The sequence below is a fragment of the Guillardia theta genome, assembly GCF_000315625.1.
Source record: "Guillardia theta CCMP2712 unplaced genomic scaffold GUITHscaffold_18, whole genome shotgun sequence".
NCBI lineage: Eukaryota > Cryptophyceae > Pyrenomonadales > Geminigeraceae > Guillardia > Guillardia theta.
The window spans coordinates 757712-773857 of NW_005434656.1; the positions used below are offsets into that span (position 1 = coordinate 757712).

The 16146-nt window shown below is 56.0% G+C and overlaps 5 protein-coding genes across 5 annotated transcripts; 2 read left to right on the top strand and 3 right to left on the bottom strand.

Moving 5' to 3' along the window:
• Nucleotides 1-26: 26 nt before the first annotated feature.
• GUITHDRAFT_136113 (hypothetical protein) lies at nucleotides 27-7087 on the bottom strand (the record flags this gene model as incomplete). Its single annotated transcript, XM_005836373.1, has 17 exons — nucleotides 27-147; nucleotides 201-1947; nucleotides 2401-2625; nucleotides 2917-2998; nucleotides 3052-3410; nucleotides 3613-4435; nucleotides 4638-4703; nucleotides 4751-4958; nucleotides 5145-5251; nucleotides 5373-5490; nucleotides 5704-5810; nucleotides 5856-6017; nucleotides 6064-6183; nucleotides 6239-6573; nucleotides 6636-6770; nucleotides 6831-6954; nucleotides 7010-7087. The coding sequence occupies 17 exons, from the start codon at nucleotides 7085-7087 to the stop codon at nucleotides 27-29; spliced, it is 4917 nt and encodes a 1638-aa protein (XP_005836430.1).
• Nucleotides 7088-7769: 682 nt separating this feature from the next.
• On the bottom strand, nucleotides 7770-11234 carry GUITHDRAFT_136114 (hypothetical protein; the record flags this gene model as incomplete). Its single annotated transcript, XM_005836374.1, has 13 exons — nucleotides 7770-8633; nucleotides 8682-8759; nucleotides 9018-9159; nucleotides 9470-9646; nucleotides 9696-9747; nucleotides 9857-9980; nucleotides 10029-10061; nucleotides 10110-10219; nucleotides 10265-10334; nucleotides 10383-10418; nucleotides 10473-10568; nucleotides 10625-10885; nucleotides 11007-11234. The coding sequence occupies 13 exons, from the start codon at nucleotides 11232-11234 to the stop codon at nucleotides 7770-7772; spliced, it is 2271 nt and encodes a 756-aa protein (XP_005836431.1).
• A 914-nt stretch (nucleotides 11235-12148) lies between these two features.
• On the top strand, nucleotides 12149-12985 carry GUITHDRAFT_54525 (hypothetical protein; the record flags this gene model as incomplete). The annotated part of the gene is made up of 4 exons (XM_005836375.1): nucleotides 12149-12367; nucleotides 12417-12528; nucleotides 12575-12678; nucleotides 12791-12985. Coding segments are annotated over 4 exons (630 nt in total), but the record flags the coding sequence as incomplete, so codon positions are not given.
• A 190-nt stretch (nucleotides 12986-13175) lies between these two features.
• Nucleotides 13176-14266, top strand: GUITHDRAFT_85797 (FKBP-type peptidyl-prolyl cis-trans isomerase). Its single transcript, XM_005836376.1, has 7 exons — nucleotides 13176-13358; nucleotides 13404-13530; nucleotides 13579-13696; nucleotides 13746-13803; nucleotides 13847-13923; nucleotides 13978-14068; nucleotides 14134-14266. Exons 1-7 carry the CDS (start codon nucleotides 13239-13241, stop codon nucleotides 14206-14208), a joined length of 666 nt encoding a protein of 221 aa, XP_005836433.1. The 5' UTR covers nucleotides 13176-13238; the 3' UTR covers nucleotides 14209-14266.
• A 303-nt stretch (nucleotides 14267-14569) lies between these two features.
• Nucleotides 14570-14890, bottom strand: GUITHDRAFT_53548 (hypothetical protein; the record flags this gene model as incomplete). The annotated part of the gene is made up of 1 exon (XM_005836377.1): nucleotides 14570-14890. A coding segment is annotated over one exon (321 nt), but the record flags the coding sequence as incomplete, so codon positions are not given.
• Between the last annotated feature and the right edge of the window lie 1256 nt (nucleotides 14891-16146).

The window sequence follows — 16146 nt, forward strand, 5'->3', positions numbered from 1 at the left end:
GGAGGAAGAAACGAGCTGCAGGCATTCTAGGGTTGCCACAGCCATCGATAGATGGGGAGAGCAGAGGACGAGATGCGAATCTCATCGAGAAACCCGCGGAAGAAGCCGAAGGAGCGGCCGACGTCACCGCATGCTCCCACTCTCCACCTGCTGATCATGTCATGACTTCATCTCTGACTAACTTACTGAGGTCACAGCACCTGATGTTGGGCTGCGATGTGAACAAGTCGCTGCTGCATGCTGCGAGCTCGGCGTCTGCCCTCCACGAGCCCGTGTCGCGATCGAAGACGAAGATCTTGCACGTTCCTTGGGTCCGGTCCCCGACGATGGTTACCTTCCACCATCTTCCTTCATGCAGCTCCGTGGAGCCAGCTAGCGAGAGGAGGTCGAGGGACGCGGTCGTCCATGAGAGTACAATCCTCCTTGACATGCTCAACTGAACCCGCAGCCCCGGGTGATCCCCTGAGAAATCGAGCAGGCACGAGTCCCAGCCCTGAGGTTCATCAACCCGCAAGCTGAACTCGATGGTGAAGGAGGAGACGTTGATGAGGTTGAGGGAGGAGGCAGGAGAGGGAGACAGGAAGTTGACCCCGGGGAAGAAGGCAGAGGCCCTGGTGCCTGCGCAGAGAACGGCGAACTTCTCCTCTGGGGGGACTTCACCGGAGTAGACAGGGGCGAGGCTCCCTCCGCCTCCCTGAGCATAGAGATCGTTGCGAGGGGATGCGACCCCGCTCTCCCGGTACCACTCGTCCTGCAGCCCGACGGGCGATGCTGCGTTGATCTCGATTGCTATTGCGCCTCCTCTCCCTCCCTCCCCCTCGAACCTCCAGTAGGCGAGAACGTCGGTTATCGACCGTGCAGAGCAGGAGCAGTGTACCCCGTCCCCGGTCCATCCAGCCTGGCACTTGCCCTGGTAGTTTCGCAGCCCCACGGATATCCGAGATGGAGGGCGCTGGACGTGACCATTGCGCCCGACGCAGGTGCCGGAGAAGGAGGAGGGAGGGCAGGAGGAGCGGTAGAGCTCCACCCTTAGAGCCGCCTCGTTCTCCCACGAGACCGGGAAGATGCGGAGGAAGCGAGCGGAGAGAGGAGAAGGGAAGGAAATCAGGCGGACACTGTCTGCGTCCTCGTTGCCTTGGAAGAGGGTCCCCTGCCCTGTCTCCTCGTCTCCTACCAACATCCAGTCGACCCCCGTCGTGCTGCTGCGCACCAAGAACGACTTGACCCAGCCCTCGTTGCTGCCGTTGACGCCCCACCTCCCTCCCTGCAGGCCAACAGCGACCAAACTGTCTTCCAGCTGATGGAGCTCGACCTCGAGATAGGCCTCGGCGTCTTCCAGCTGTGGTCGCCATGCTCCTCTCTCGAAGTTCGCGTCGGGTGCCTGGTAGAGCCGCCCGTAATCGGCTGAGAAGTTCGAGCTGACGCTGCTGCTGGATCGCAGCTGGCGGGATAGGAAGAGGTTCCGGTTGCTGACCCCCAGGGCCTCGGGGCTCCCCCCGTACATGCATCCTCCCTCCTGAGATGCCCTGCTGTACTTGGACACCTCGTCCTTGCACCAGTCAGAGCAGCTCTTCCAGCCGTCTTGACATGCCGCGGTCCTCTCCACCCCCGAGAAGAAAAACCCGGCCGTCTCTCTCCCTGCTGCGCAGACGTTCAGCTGCATCTCCTCGTCCCACATCCCTCCTCCGTGCTTGTCGCCAAAGTCGTACATCCTCCACAAGTACCTCCCGTACACGTCGCCCGCCACTCCTCCTCGCAGACTAGCCTCCTCCCATCCTGCTGCCGTCCAAGATCCTCCCATGACGGTCGTCGGTGAGCGGCTGACGGCCCTGTAGACGGTGATGACGTCACCTCCATCCTGGAAGTTGGAAGACAAGACGCCCTGCTCAAGGTGCTGGACGTAGAGGACCTCTGAGAAAGGATAGTTCCTGCAGTCCGCTCGGTAGCCTGCAAGGTAGTGAGAGAGAAGAGGGAGGGAACGTGAGAAGGGAAGGCGAGTGAGAGGAAGGAGAAGGTTGAAGAGAAACGCGGAGGGAAAGGTGAACAGACATTGTGGAGCGAGAAGGGGAGAAGGAGAGGGCGTCGGAGGAAGGGTGAGTTGGCGAGAGAAGGAAGAAGAGAGGAGAGAGGAGAGAGGAGAGAGGAGAGAGGAGAGAGGAGAGAGGAGAGAGGAGAGAGGAGCGCGGAGAGAGGAGAGCGGAGAGGAGAGAGGAGAGAGGAGAGAGGAGAGAGGAGAGAGGAGAGAGGAGAGAGGAGAGAAGAGAGAGGAGAGAGGAGAGAGGAGAGAAGAGAAGAGAGAGGAGAGAGGAGAGAGGAGAGGAGAGGAGAGAGGAGAGGAGAGAGGAGAGAGGAGAGAGAAGAGAGGAGAAAGGAGAGAGGAGAGAGGAGAGGAGGGGCTACCATCAGTCCCGTAAGGGAGTGAGAGGTCGAAAGCGAACTCGTTCACAAGATCGACACGCTCAGTTGTTGTGAAGCACATCAGCCATCCCCCTCCCATGGTCTGCATGTCGCAGTAGCCGACGTGCTCCTTGGTGTGGTTGACGAAGCCGTCTTCATTCTGCGGCAGCAGCCAGTAGAGGCCCGACTGGTTATATCCTCTCTCCAGCAGCTCCAGGCAGGATGAAGCTGCAGGATCAAGTGAGGAAGGGGCGAGGTATAGGAGGAGAATGGAGGAGGGAGGGAGAGAGGGAAGAGGAAGAGGAGGGGGAGGAGGGAGAGGAGGAAAAGGGAGGAGGGAGAGGAGGAGGGAGAGAAGGGAGAGGAGAGGAGGCGGGCAGGAGAGTCAAAGAGGCAAACACGGAGAAGAAATTGAGGAGGGGGAGAGGACGGACACAAGAGAGGAGCAGGCCGGAGGGCTGGGAGGACGAGGGATGGACAGCAGACAAGGCTGATACAAACTGCCGTCCAGGAACCAACCAGGAGCGTGATCGATGGAGTTGATGACCGAATGGCTCCAGACGTATCCTACTTGACTGGTCGTCTGTGACACCTTGAAGACCTGGAGGGAGAAAGTCAGGAAGCAGCAACCATGGCTTCGGCTGTTGGACTCACTGAAACGCTTCCAGCTCGTGCTCCCTTGGCAAACCTGTCGGCCGAGTCCACCTCGCTCCCTCCAGGGGCTCCGAGGAGGAGGAAGTCGCCGTCGAAGGAGAGCGAGTGGCCGACTCTGGCGTTTGAGCATGCGAAGATATCCTGGACCTCTCGCCTCTGCACCAGGTGAAGCGATAATGGCGAGGAGGAGGACGAGGAGGAGTTAGGAACGAACAGGAAGGCACTGCCCTGGGTCCTCCTCCTCAGTCTCCCGTCCTGCTCCATGAAATCATCTGGCCATCGCGCCGGGGCCGTTCTCCCTGGCGCGCTGACGGCAGCGTAACCGAGGGGATTGAGGGAGACGGCAAAGCCAAACATCTCTGCAGACAAGTCAGTATCCTCCTCCTCCTCCTCCTCCTCCTCCTCCTCCTCTCCCTCTCTCTCCTCTCTCGTCCCCTCCATCTCTTCCTCATCCTCCCCATCATCCTCCTCCCTCTTTTCCTCTCTCTTCCTCTTCTCTTCTCCTCTTCTCTTCTCCTCTTCTCTCCTCCTCTCCTCCTACAACGATCCAGGTCAGCTCACCGCTGGAGCTGTTCGACGTCACGTCTGGCAGGACCCGCTGGTACTCGTACAAGTTCCCCTCCGCACTCTCCGCGAAAGTCAGCACAGCGCCAGAGTCCAGCGTCCTCCTCTCGTTCTCGGCCCGGAAGTTGGTCCAGCCAGGGGACCCGACGGCGAGCAGCTGCTCGTTGACATACAGGGAGAAGCCGAACCGAGCACCTGACCCTCCGCTGCTGTCGACAAGAACTTGCCGCAGCCCCCAGGACCCAGTGAGCCCGGAGGAGGAGGAGGAGGAGGAGGAGGGGAAGTATCTCCTGGGGGAGAAGGAGAAAGCCCTCCCCAGAGATGGAGCAAACTTGTCGAAGACGTACACAGCTCCGATCCTCCCAGCAACGATCCCACCTCCGACCCCAGCTCCCGGCGACCCCACGAAGATCCTGTTGCCGAACACAGCAACGGCCTCCCCGAACCGGCCGCCGGGGGTCGCCAGGAGGTTCTCAATGGTCAAGTGCCGGCAGAGGAAGGTGGTCGAGCCGCAGGTCAGGGAGGCAGGAGGAAACTGCTCGGCAGTGAGGGGGGGGTGAAGGAGGCGGGTCTGGACAAATTCATCTCCTACCCTCTCCCAAACCCCGACCAGCCCGACTCGACCCTGGTCGGAGATGCTTGCTCCTGGGGCTCCGACGACTAGGAGGGAGGAGTTGGTGGTGGCATGCAGGGCGACCGACCAGCCGTAGCCGTCGCCCTCGCAATGGCGGTAGCAGTAGGAAGGGATCAACGTCTGCACGAGCTGCGGGCCGGAGGAGGGGGAGAACATCTCGTACAGGAAAACAGCGCCGCTGCCACGCTGCATCGGTGGAGAAGGGAATCAGATGCTAGGAGAGCAGAGCAGAGAAGAGAAGAGCAGAGAAGAGCAGAGCAGAGCAGAGCAGAGCAGAGCAGAGCAGAGCAGAGCAGAGCAGAGAAGGAGAGGAGAAGGAGGAAACATACTGCCCCTCCTCCTCTCTCCTCGCCGCACCGTCCTCCTCTCATTCACTCCTCCTCAACACCTGCAACGAGCTGGGAGTGGCGCCAGGGGCTCCGACGGCGAGGAGATGCCTGCTCCTGGTGCAGATCTGATGCTAGGTCAGGCGAGGCAGAGAGGCAAGCATGCTCAGCATACCACTCCCTCCTCCAGGAAGATCAGCGACAACGATCTCCCAAAGTCAATCTCGTACGCACACGTCACGTCCGAGAAACCCTCCTCCGTCTCGTTGACAGAGCACAACCCCCATGATGGAGGAAGCAGCGTCCCTCCCTCCACCAGCCTCAACTGCAGCTCCTCCTTCCAGCGGGTCTGGAAGACAACGAACGCGCAACCGGAGCCAAACCTGATCATCTTCAGTTTGTTGTCTCATCCTCCCTCCTCTGCCCCTGCCTCTGCCTTCCCCTCTCCTCCCTCTCCCTCTCTTCAACCCCCCCCCCTCTCCTCCCATTCACAATTCTCGTTCCTTCTCCGCCTCTCCCATTCCTTCCTGACTCTCTTGCCCCCCTCGCTCCCGCCTTCGCGTCCTCACCTATCCACTGACGCTGAAGGAGCTCCTACCACAGCGATCGTGTCCACAGGCGATCCCACGACGCTGCTACCCAGCTGAGAGCCAGCAGGGAGAGGAGGAGGAAACATCTGCATGTTCAAGAAAGTAGCGTCTACGGATCCCAGCTCTATCCCCTCAGTCCACAAGTAAATCCTTGCTTCCTGGCACCCGCCCTAGTCTTCAGAGCCTTGCGACGACAAGAAAAGTCACCTGAGACTGCGGGGAGTAGGATGAGATGGCATGTTGGCCGCCATGCAATCGGCAAGAGGCAACCCCATCGCTCGTGTCGTTCAGGTAGGGAACGTTGTAAATCGCTTCCATCGCAAAACTGCAAGTTCATCTTTGATCAGCAACACCACAACAATGTATAACCTCTTCTGCTAACACTGCCTCCTCCCTCTCTCTGAACTTTTGCGCTTCTCTCCTGTCCTCTACTCTACTCTACTCTACTCTACTCTTCACTCCTCTTCTCCTCTCCTCTCTTCTCTTCTCTTCTCTTCTCTTCTCTTCTCTTCTCTTCTCTTCTCTCCCCTCCCATTACCTGTAGGGTCCCTCACTGTCACGGACGAACAGATAGGCTTGCGAGTGCTCCCAGTCGACCAAACCAAGTTCGGCTGCTCGTAGACAAATCGAAGTCCTCAACAACGACTGAGAGGGACAGTCAGGGCAGGCTCTGGAGCCGATTCAGATCACATTGCAGGCAGCGCACGTCAACTTCTTGGCAAGCGACCAGCCAGTGAAGTTGTTGTCCTCCTTGTCGGCATCCTCAAGACTCTTGTGGAAGATGAAAACAGATCCACGTCCTTCATCGCAGTTCGAGCACATCACGGCCAGGTAGCCATAACTCAAGGCAACCTGTAAGGAATCACTCGTTGCATGCGAGAAATCTCATCGCTATCACCTGCTCCCCGAACTTGTCTCCCACCACGGCCTCGCTGTTCCCATAGACGTCCACCGCTTGCAGCCTCCGCGTGATCGCCCAGTCGTCTCCTTCCCTTGTTGGCCTTTCTACCAGCACCAGCTAACAGCAAGAGGTAAGAAGGAGGAGGAGGAGGAGGATTGCAGAGAATCCCGACCGAGCCGGCGGTAGTTCCGTTGCCAGGGCACCCGATTGCCACCAGCTCGTCCGAAAAGGAGTAGAAGAGCTCTTCATCTACCGCAAGGGACCGTCCACAGCCTTCTCCTGCCACGTCATCGAAGAGGAAAGTTTGACTGGCCTCCGATCCTCTCGTGGCAAACGGGAAGAACTTGACCAAGGTCGAGTTCGCGTCGCCTACATAGGAGTAGGACACGATGAGGACTCTGGCTCCGAACGCCACGTCCATGGGGAGGATGTCAAGGCTTTCGTTGGGGTAGCTCACTTGAAAATGCTTCAACTTCCCCCAGCCATCCTTGACGAAACTGCCGTTGGCTGGCAGGTACAAGAAATAACATCAACACTTGAGAGCTGTTACAAGATCTTGGAGCTTGTACCTCCCACATGATTCCCGTAGAGGTAGATCGATCTTCCAACACAGACGGCAAGGTATCCTCGTGAGAGCCTCAGCTTCGGCGCGAGACTCTCGTTCCCTCCTCCTTGTTCCGGAAGGTCAAAGTTTGCAACCTCTCCTGCAACGCCCTCAGATATCTCACGCGGCAAATCGGAGCAGGAAGGCAACGAACAATCACCCCAATCTCCTTCCTTTCTCCTGGACCAGATGGACACTGAGAGGTTCGAGACAAACGCGAGAGCGTCCGGCCCCACATCCATGTCGAACGAGCCGCTGCCATTGACGAGGATCCTCAAGTCAGGCTGAGAGCAGGGAGACGTCAGCGTGGCAGGAAGGCGCTCAGAGCAAGGTTCTCACCTCGAGCCTCGGAGTCTCCTGCCAACTTCCTCCCTCGGCCGCAACCAACAGCAAGATCCATACCCTCCATGCCGCCATCGCCCTGCCCCGATAGTCCGTTGAAAGGTAAGAAAAAAAAGGTCAAATCAAGCTTCGTCAAATAAAGAGAAATCTCAGTCCGAGCCGGGCTCTCCGACTCAGTGACTCGCTGCTACTGGCGTGACTGAGCTAGGCTAGCGGCCGCGTGACTAGTTAGACCCGGGCCGTCCGATCAAACCCCCCTGGGCCGCGCCTACCCGTAGCCTCAGTGGTGCTGTCAAGGGCGCGCGGCCGGCGAGTCTGCCAGGCTGAGTCGGGTCAGGTACGGTACTCGGCAGACGGACTCAGTCCCCGGCCCCGGAGATTCAGACTATTGCCCGTCTCAGTGCTCACTGACTTAGATCTGACGGTTGGCTTGATCGTATCATAATGTTCCGTTCATGTTGCAAGGCCTAGCTGCAGCTAGTGCGGCGACCTCGCTGGTTGAAGTTCGTCGCTGTCAAACTTCGGGAAGGTTTATTAGAGCGGCGGGCCACACGGACTCGACTGAGGTTGCCGCTGTCAAGTTGAATCAATAGTAACTTGCGACAGACCCGGAACTAATCTAATCATGTATTGAACTATTTACAACCACTCGTGCGCCCCCTTTATAGTCGACGTCCTTCACCCCGGAGAGCTGCGTATGATTGATGGATCTGACTTAACCTGGAGCAAGATCAGCGCCTGAGAGAACGAGAGGGATTCAACGAAGATACTTGTGTGTGATGGAGGAAGAGGAGCCGACGTCGACACCAGGAGTGAGAGGGTCGAAACTTCTGATTGCCTCGCTCTGAGCCAACCGCATTGGAGGGCGATACGAAGACATTCTAGAAGCGTTCGGATCCAGTCCAAAGAGCACGGTTTGTTCAGAGGAAGCAGCAAGACTGTCCGCATGCAGAAACGCTTGACCCCCAATGCTGCCGCTCCTGTCATTGACACCCGCAGTCCAGCGCTGGTTCTTCATTGTGTGAATCGGACGCTTCGGGGTCAGCTGGGGAGGAGGGCTTGGAAGGAACGGCTTGCTGGGCTGATGCTTCAGGGGAGGCGGCGAGTTTGCGCTAGCCATCGAGTTCCAGTCCTGCAGAGAGTTCCGTAGGGCTTCAGCTGCGTACCGAGGAGTCTCGTTGAGGTCGTCCAGGCTTCCAGCAGAGCGAGTCTCGACGTTGATGTCTTGCCCTCTCCTTGCTGACGTGTCGGCGCGAGAGTACAAGAGAGTCTGATCGCCGGCAGCGTCAAAGTGCGAGTGATGGAGCGATGAAGAAGTGTCCACCCTCCCGTGGCTGCCGTGCGCCTGTCTCCCTGCCTGAGGATGGAGAACGTCGTACTTGAGGTGAGAAGAAGACTGAGTGGAGTAGTTCATCGAGGTCGTTTCCATCCCCATCACGTCCCTCGAGGAGACTTGCAGGCTGTCTGAAGGGTCCCTCTTAGCGCTGCCAGCATGGCCCAATCTATACATCTCGTGATGGTGAGAGTCGTTGGCCCGGTGACTTGAGGAGATGGCGGGAGAGTGCGTGGTTGAGCTCATGGAAGTGTTCTCGTACGATGTCGAGAGAGGGCGGTCGAAGTCCTGCACAACTTCGTTCACATGATGAAGATGATTAGAACGACCGTTCACCTCTGGCAGCGGAAGCTGTGCCTGGCGGTGAAACGGAACGCTGGAGGCGAAACTGGGCCGATCCATGGAGGACAACTCCTGCGGAAGGATGAGTCACTTGCCCGGCAGGGGAGGGGAGGAGGACGATTGTAAGGAGACGAGGAGACAACCTGTATCTTTGCATCTCTAAGACGTATCTCGCGGGCCGCATGATCAACGGATTGTTTCAGAGAGTCGATTTGACCTCGCAGATTTCTGACTTCCGTTTCATGCTCGCCTTTGATCCTGCCTATGGTTGCGGACGAGAGCTGGAAGGAGTGAGTGAGTTTGGTTGGCTGCTTTCTTGATCTCCTTTACCTCTGCTTCCATGTTCCGACTGTTATCGACAGCTGACTTCAAGGCTTCGACCTCTGCCTTTGCAGAGGAGAGCTCGAGATTGAGGTTGGATACCGCCTCGACCAGGTTTCGTTTGTCTCCTTCATAGTCTTGAATAAGTTTTCTACGGAGACCATCAGAACTCGCCATGCCAAGAGACGGTTGAAACAGAGACTAGGCAGCCAGAGAGAGAGGAAAGAGAGCAGTGATCCAGGGAGACAATGAAGGAGCACGAAGGGAGGGAGGGAGGGAGGGAGGGAGGGAGGGAGGAACTTGGAGGTTGCGATGAAGAGGGAGGGAGGGAGAGGAAGAGGAAGAGGAAGAGGAACCGAGGGAGAGGGGGAGGGGGAAGGGGAGGGAGGGAGGGGGAGGGAGAGGGAGAGGGAGAGGGAGAGAAAGAGGGAGGGAGAGGAAGAGGGAGGAAGGGGGAGGACCTCATCTCCTGGCTGCATCTCTGATGAGTCTCCTCCACTAGCCGAAGTCGATCCACTTCATTCTCAGTCTGGGCAGCTCGAGCTTTGACGTCTCTCAGCGCGTCAAGAAGCTCTTCCTGCACCGCTTTACTCTCCGCGTAGAGATCATCCTTGTGGGACAACATTTGCAGAACTTTGCTAATTTGAACAGGTCAAGGTTGAACCTCGACGTGCAAGGTTTCCATACCTCAGCTCTGTCTCGAGATATTTGCACTGCTCTCTCAGTTTGTTTTTCTCCGCTGAATCAGCTTCGAGACGGGGCAATCTTTCTCTCATCGAGTCCATTTGGCATTTCATCTCTTCCAAAAAGGCTCAGATGGACAACCTGTATCTATGATGGATTCTTACCCTTGGTAAGTCTCGTGATCCTTGACATTTGATTGGATAGAGTGTTGACTATTGCCTCTGCTGTGACGTAGAAAGATTCGAGCATGACATTGTCATTGTCGATGAAGTCGATATGATCCAACAACTGAGCTCCATCGTCATGACAGGAAGCTTCTTGTTTCATGTAACTTACCGCAGTCTTTTCATTCTCGAGCCTTGCGATCGCCTGTGCACGCAAGGTCAGGGCATGAAAGATGTGGACATGACGAATCACCTGTCTCAACTTCAGGTACTCCTCTGATTGTGATTGAATATCTGATAACTCTTGATTCCTCGCTTGTTCTTCCAGCTTTTGAGTCAGAAGCTCCTTTTCCTTCTGGAGACCTGAGATATGATCAACACAGGTAGAACAGTTCAGGACGCGCATACCTCTTATCGTGTCCTTCTGCTTCATGACTTCCTCCAACACACCTCCCTGAGAATCTCCTTGAAGACCAAGCTGCTTGCGAGTGTTCAGACAAGAGGAAGACACGGGGTAGCTCCCTACCTCATGTGCTTTGATATTGAGAGCATTCTTCAATGACTGCAGGATTCCAGATCATGACAACAGAAGAGCGATAGAGGAGGTCGCAGCTACCTTGTTGTATGCTGCTTCTTCATCTGCCGCATTCTTCACGTCATTGTACTTTGCAAATAATTCGTCATACTCCTTCTCTTTCACCGAAAATTTGTTCTGTAGAAGACAAGAATGTCAGATGAGATCGCAGTTCGAGCGTGGGTCTATGTCACCTGCAAACTCTTCAATGCCTTTGCCAAAGTCGCAAGAGCTTCTCTGTTGGATCCCTGCTGCGAAGGCTCGCTGGTCCCAGCAGCTTTCGATTCTTGCAGGGCCTTCTGCAGCACAGAGACTTGCCTCTCCGCAGCCATCAGTTCCTTCTCTCTCGCTTCCAGAGTTTTCCTCAAGTTCTTCTTCTCATTCAACGAGCTCTCGAGTTTTCTGTTGACTTGCTTGTACTCTTTCGAGATGGTTATCATTTGCTTCAACACATCCTATAAGCACAAGGCCAAACGTCAACACACATTCGACGCAAAACACAATCCTCACATTGTGCTCTTTGAAGCTCAAGTTCCCATCCCTTGCAAAATGGTCCTTCGTTATAGAAGGACTCACGCACGACATCGAGCTGTTCTTGCTGCTCTTATTGAGGGCATTGGAGCCGCGAGAGATGTCGGCTGACGCTACCTGCTCCCTGAGTTCCAGGATCTCCCTTGCCTGCTCCCTGATCTTATCAGACAGGGCTTGATACAGGGCCTCGTGGTCTCCGTGTTGCGGCTCTTTAGGGGAATTTGAGCTGAGAGAGCCATCGTGAAACGAGATGTCCGGCCTCGAACGCTCCATGGCTGTGCAAGATATCGAAGAATATTCCTACTGTGAATGTATCTCGCTTCGTGCTTTATTCCACTGCGGGCAGTGCAGAAAACTCCAGTGCAACCGAGTCAATCTCGACATTAAATACAATCTTCTTTCCGATGAGTACCATTTAGTAGACTGCTGGAACTGCCCTGCTCCCGTTTCCAACAAGCAAGGTGTGTTTGCTAACGAGACATTGAAATCTTTCAGGCATCATCGATCATCTTGAAGTTTTGTCATCTCCATACTCCCTGGCTCTTGTCTTTTCCTGCCTTCATCGTCTCCTCCTCCATTCCCCATACTAACATCTACCATCCCGCCATTGCCCGTACCCAATACACGAGTACCCCCCACCACCCCAAAGGTTGGTAAGATTGACCGGTACAAGTCCTCTTTTAGCGAAAACTCACCGCTCGCCTCAGAATATATATTGAAAAATGAAGAAGACAGCAAAATTCTAATACACATCTCGTAGCAACAAGGAGTTGAAAACAAGTTGTGGTCAAGCATGGGGGGCGAAACATGGTGGATCGGCGCGGTAGTGGTGGCTGCGATTGCAGTGTCGTTGATGAGGTGAGCAAGGAGAGAAGAGGGAAATACGTATAATGGTATGAGATGATGAGATGCTCATGGAGGTGATGATGGTAGATGTTGAAGATGTGGGTGCTGCAAGGTTGTTGCTTCTTCTCACCCGTTTTGTTACATTTGACGGCGGCACTGATGTAGAAGCCCTTTGATGAACGCACAAGAGTCTTAACACTTTCATTGTAATCTTGTTCTTGTTGATGTTTTCAGCGCAAAAAAGATGGTTTAATGATTGTATGTCCTTTGACATGGATCGCAGGACAATTCAAAAAAGTAAAGCGAGAGACAAATTTGCAAGACCTTTCAAGGAGGAAGGAGACGTTTTGCTTGTGATAGCTCATCCTGACGACGAAGCAATGTTCTTCACTCCGACAATCCTTGCATTGAGAGATAGCGTGAACGTACATGTGATGAGCTTGTCGAACGGTGATTACGCGGGATTGGGTTGGGTACGAGCGAGCGAGCTCGTTGAGAGCTGTCGTCTGCTGGGGATCCCAAAAGAACGTGTGAGCGTAGTGGACGATCCGTCCTTGCAGGTTTCCTTCCTCTTCTCTGTGTAGGTAAGAAGCTGAACCGTGGACGAAGGATGGGCCCACCAATACGTGGAGCCCGGACACCATATCCTTGTATATACTGCCGTACCTGAAGAAGAATGGTATCAGCACAGTCATCACCTTTGATGAATATGGTGTATCAGGTCAGAGGAAGCTAGTTGGACTCTGTGCCGCTAATCCATCGCGCAGGACATCCCAATCATATAGCAGTTCACACTGCCTTGGTGAAGCTCGTCCAGAACAAGCGGATTGAAAAAGGAAAGGCATGGAAGCTACAGAGTGTCAACCTGTATGTCCGCAAGAGATAGAAGGCTTGTGGACTTTTCTCACTTCCATATCCTTCAGGCTTCGCAAGTATATTGGTCCACTTGCAGCGTTAGAAAGTGATGTTCGAGAGCTGCTAAGAATGGACTCCCCGACGTCGCAGACAGTCTTCTTCTTCGATCTCGGAGCAGTCTGGAAATGTCTGAAGGTAAACCTGGTGGGGATGGACGTGCCTTTCATCACAGTACCCATTCGCAGGCTCACAACAGCCAGTGCGAGTGGTTTCGCCATCTTTTCATCGTCTTTGGAAGATACTCCTACATGAACACATTAGATCTGATCGACGGCTGAGGTTTTTGATCACCTCACTCTCATGCCATGAATGAACTTGTAATATGCTTGATCGACTTGCTTTCAGACATCAGAACGTGTCGTAGAGCCAAGTTTGTAGTCAGCTGAGACAATCCTGAGGTGAGCTCAAATTCACAAGCTCCCCTCAGAGTTGCACACTTGGACGAAAACCCCTCCCTCCTTCCTCCTCACTACCTCCCTGCTCTTCTCCTTTGATCAGACCAACTTGGTCGTTACGATGCGCACAGCTCTGTCCCTCTCTGTTGTGTTCCTCCTCTCGCTGCTGCCGCCATGCGCCTCTTGGAACGTCGCGTGCACCGGTAGAATGTGCGCAGAGCATGGCCGACGAGACATCGCGGTCCTCCTGCGCGCCTGAGCTGACAACCGGTGTGACGGTTACTAGAAGGTGTCGAGGAGAGAGGTCATCACGGCCGCCAAGTTGGTTGCTCCTTCTCTGCACCTCCTCATCACGAGAGAGGCGGCGGCGGCGGATCAGAATCAGCTCTCTACTTTCCAGACTTCAGGAACCGGTACCAGTGCTGGCAGAGGCTATGGTGGAGGTGACAGGAAGTCCGCAGGCCTCAAGTTTGTCGACATCAGAGCAGGCAGCGGCGAGGAAGTCAAGGTTGGCGACAAAGTGAGCTTCCATTATATCGGGAGACTTGCAGGACGCCAGGGGAAGCCTTTCGAGGACACGTACGTGCGGAGCCTAGTGCCCGTACTGATGATCGTGACTCTCCCGCAGATACTCCGATGAGCCTGTTCGGGTAGAGCTGGGTAAGACGCGGGTGATCAAGGGGCTGGTAGGTCAAGGGGCCAGAAGCGTGGTAGCTGACGTCATGGCAGGAAGAGGGTCTGCTGGGGATGAGGGAAGGCGGCAAGCGGAGGCTTCTGATCCCTTCCTCCCTGGGCTACCATAACAAGTAGGGGGCAACGACTTCCTGTTCTGTCGAGGAGCGGCTGAGCAAGGTCGGCAGGAGCGAGGAGCCTATCCCACGTTCCTTCGGCAACAGGCAGAGGCTGTACTCAACAGTCCTCAACAAGATCCGAACGGAGAGGGAGCGCAAGGTCAAAGAGCCTCTGTCCATCCCCTCTCCGCCCTTGCTCACGCTGACTGTTGTGACTGCTACCAGGCGCTAGGGCAGGATATTGCGGGGGTCGTCCTGATGGATGTTGAAGTAACAAGAGTTCGGTCTGGCCAGATGTGAAGTCGCCGTAGGCCAAGTGCGAAGAAGAAATTGCATGGATGAAACTGAATTTCGTGTTCGTGTGGACCCCGCTGGCACTGATCGCATAGCCGGCAACCCCCTTCACACTATCGCACAACCTCGCTCTCCGAGGCTCATCTCAGTCCCTCAGGCAGGAACACAAGTCTTGTATTTTACACATGTATTGTACACTAGTCATACATCCCTTCAGCTGGACTAAACTGATGGGCTGCCAGCTCAGCGCTCCACCTACTAACTAGTCTTAGGCTGCAGCAGCTTGACGAGCAAGCCTGACGCCATGCCGGTGGTCCCGGGCCTGTCTCGAGTGGGCCGGGGCAGAGGAGCCTCTGAGGCTCGGGGTGTTGCTGATGAGCTTGTTCATGATCTTGTCGTAGTTGGACGCCATCACGTCGTAGGAGAACTGCCGCAGCACGCGGTCGCGGCCGGCCTTGCCGATGGTGTTCCGCAGCTCGGGACTCTGATGGAGCTTGTAGATGGCGTCGCTGAGAGCTTGGGCGTCGGCTGGAGGCACCAGCAGGCCGTCCACTTGGTGGTCCACGGCCTCGGGGATGCCGTCGATGGCGCTGCAGACCACGGGCTTGTTGAAGGCCATGGCTTCGCCGATGACAAGAGGAAGCACCTCGTTGAGCGAAGGCACCAGCACCACGTCTGCTGCCATGTAGTATCGAGTCACGTCCGCCTGGATGTCCATGACGGTCAGCCTGGCTTGACCCCGCTGGTCCTCGTCGGTGTCTTCCCATCGAGCGTAGGACATGTCGTTGGCCTTGGCTTCCTTCTTGAGCTGCTCGATGTACTCGATCTCGTGGTCGCGTATGTACCGCGCCCCGACCATAAGGCACTTGAGGTCCTTGCAGCCCATCTCGTTGACGAGCCGAGAGCAGGCCTTGACTGTGTAGAGCTGTCCCTTGCGGTTGCAGATGGTGCCGAGATGGAGGACGACGAAGTCGTCGGGGCCATACCCGAGCTGAGCCCGGACAGCATCTCTTTCATTGGACTTCATGAAGTCATCGAGCTTCTTCAGGGGGATCCCGTTGTAGACCGTGCATGCGGCGTCCTCCTTGTAGAGGCCCTTGTAGATGTCCTTCTGAACGTTGGAAGGGAAGACGACACAGCCACAGTTGGCAAACGCCTCCTTGATCATGTCAGCGCTCAGAGACTTCATCATGAACACCTCCTTCGCGTAGTGCTCGAGCTGGTCTTGCGGCCACGCCTCGTGGATCACCCACACGGTCGGGAGTCCCATCTTGTGAGCGAGGTTGACGACGTCGCACCTCATGATGGTGTTGGCGAAGACCATGCCGATGCCCTCGTCTTGCAGGCGCTGCTGCAGGCTGGGAAGGAAGTCTGGTGCTGCCACGTCCATGATTTCTACCTTGAGGCCCAGCGCTTCGAGGTCAGCTCGCATGGGTCCCTCCTTGGGGGCGTACACGACGGTGAAGGACTGGCTGGCCATCAGCTTGCTCATGAGATGCAGGCAGAAGTTGTTGGCGCCGTTGCGCTCGAGCGAGTGCATGAACATGGCTACCTTGGGCTTGTCCTGCTGCAAACGGGCAGCGTGCTTGTGCTTGAGCTGGCTCTGTGGCTTGGTGTCATACAGGCTGGAGATGAAGTGGTCCATCTTTCCAGCGTTGCTCCAATCGTGCTGGGCAGCCAGACGGCGGAGCTCGTTGATCTCGAGCCCTGCGTCCTTGAGCCGGCGCATGGAGGAGAGGAGCGCCTTGGAGTCCATCTCTCCTCCTCGAAGGCGGAGGTCCTTGAGCAGAGCCTTGCTGCTTCCGAAGGGGATACGGCCGTCAGCGGCCGCGACGAGGCGAGTGGCGGTCATGAAGGAGACGGCAAGGAGGAGCTCTCGTATAGGGCGTGTATGCATCATGGTGGGACCAAGGAGTAGGGGCGATGATGATCTTTGTTAGCAAG

Bases quoted from the DNA above. Each gene is read 5' to 3' on its own strand.
- GUITHDRAFT_85797 (XM_005836376.1), top strand. From the start codon at position 13,239: ATGCGCACAGCTCTGTCCCTCTCTGTTGTGTTCCTCCTCTCGCTGCTG. The intron at 13,359-13,403 runs GTCCTCCTGCGC...GACGGTTACTAG, and splicing joins ATGGCCGACGAGACATCGCG to AAGGTGTCGAGGAGAGAGGT. The intron at 13,697-13,745 runs GTACGTGCGGAG...ACTCTCCCGCAG, and splicing joins GGGAAGCCTTTCGAGGACAC to ATACTCCGATGAGCCTGTTC.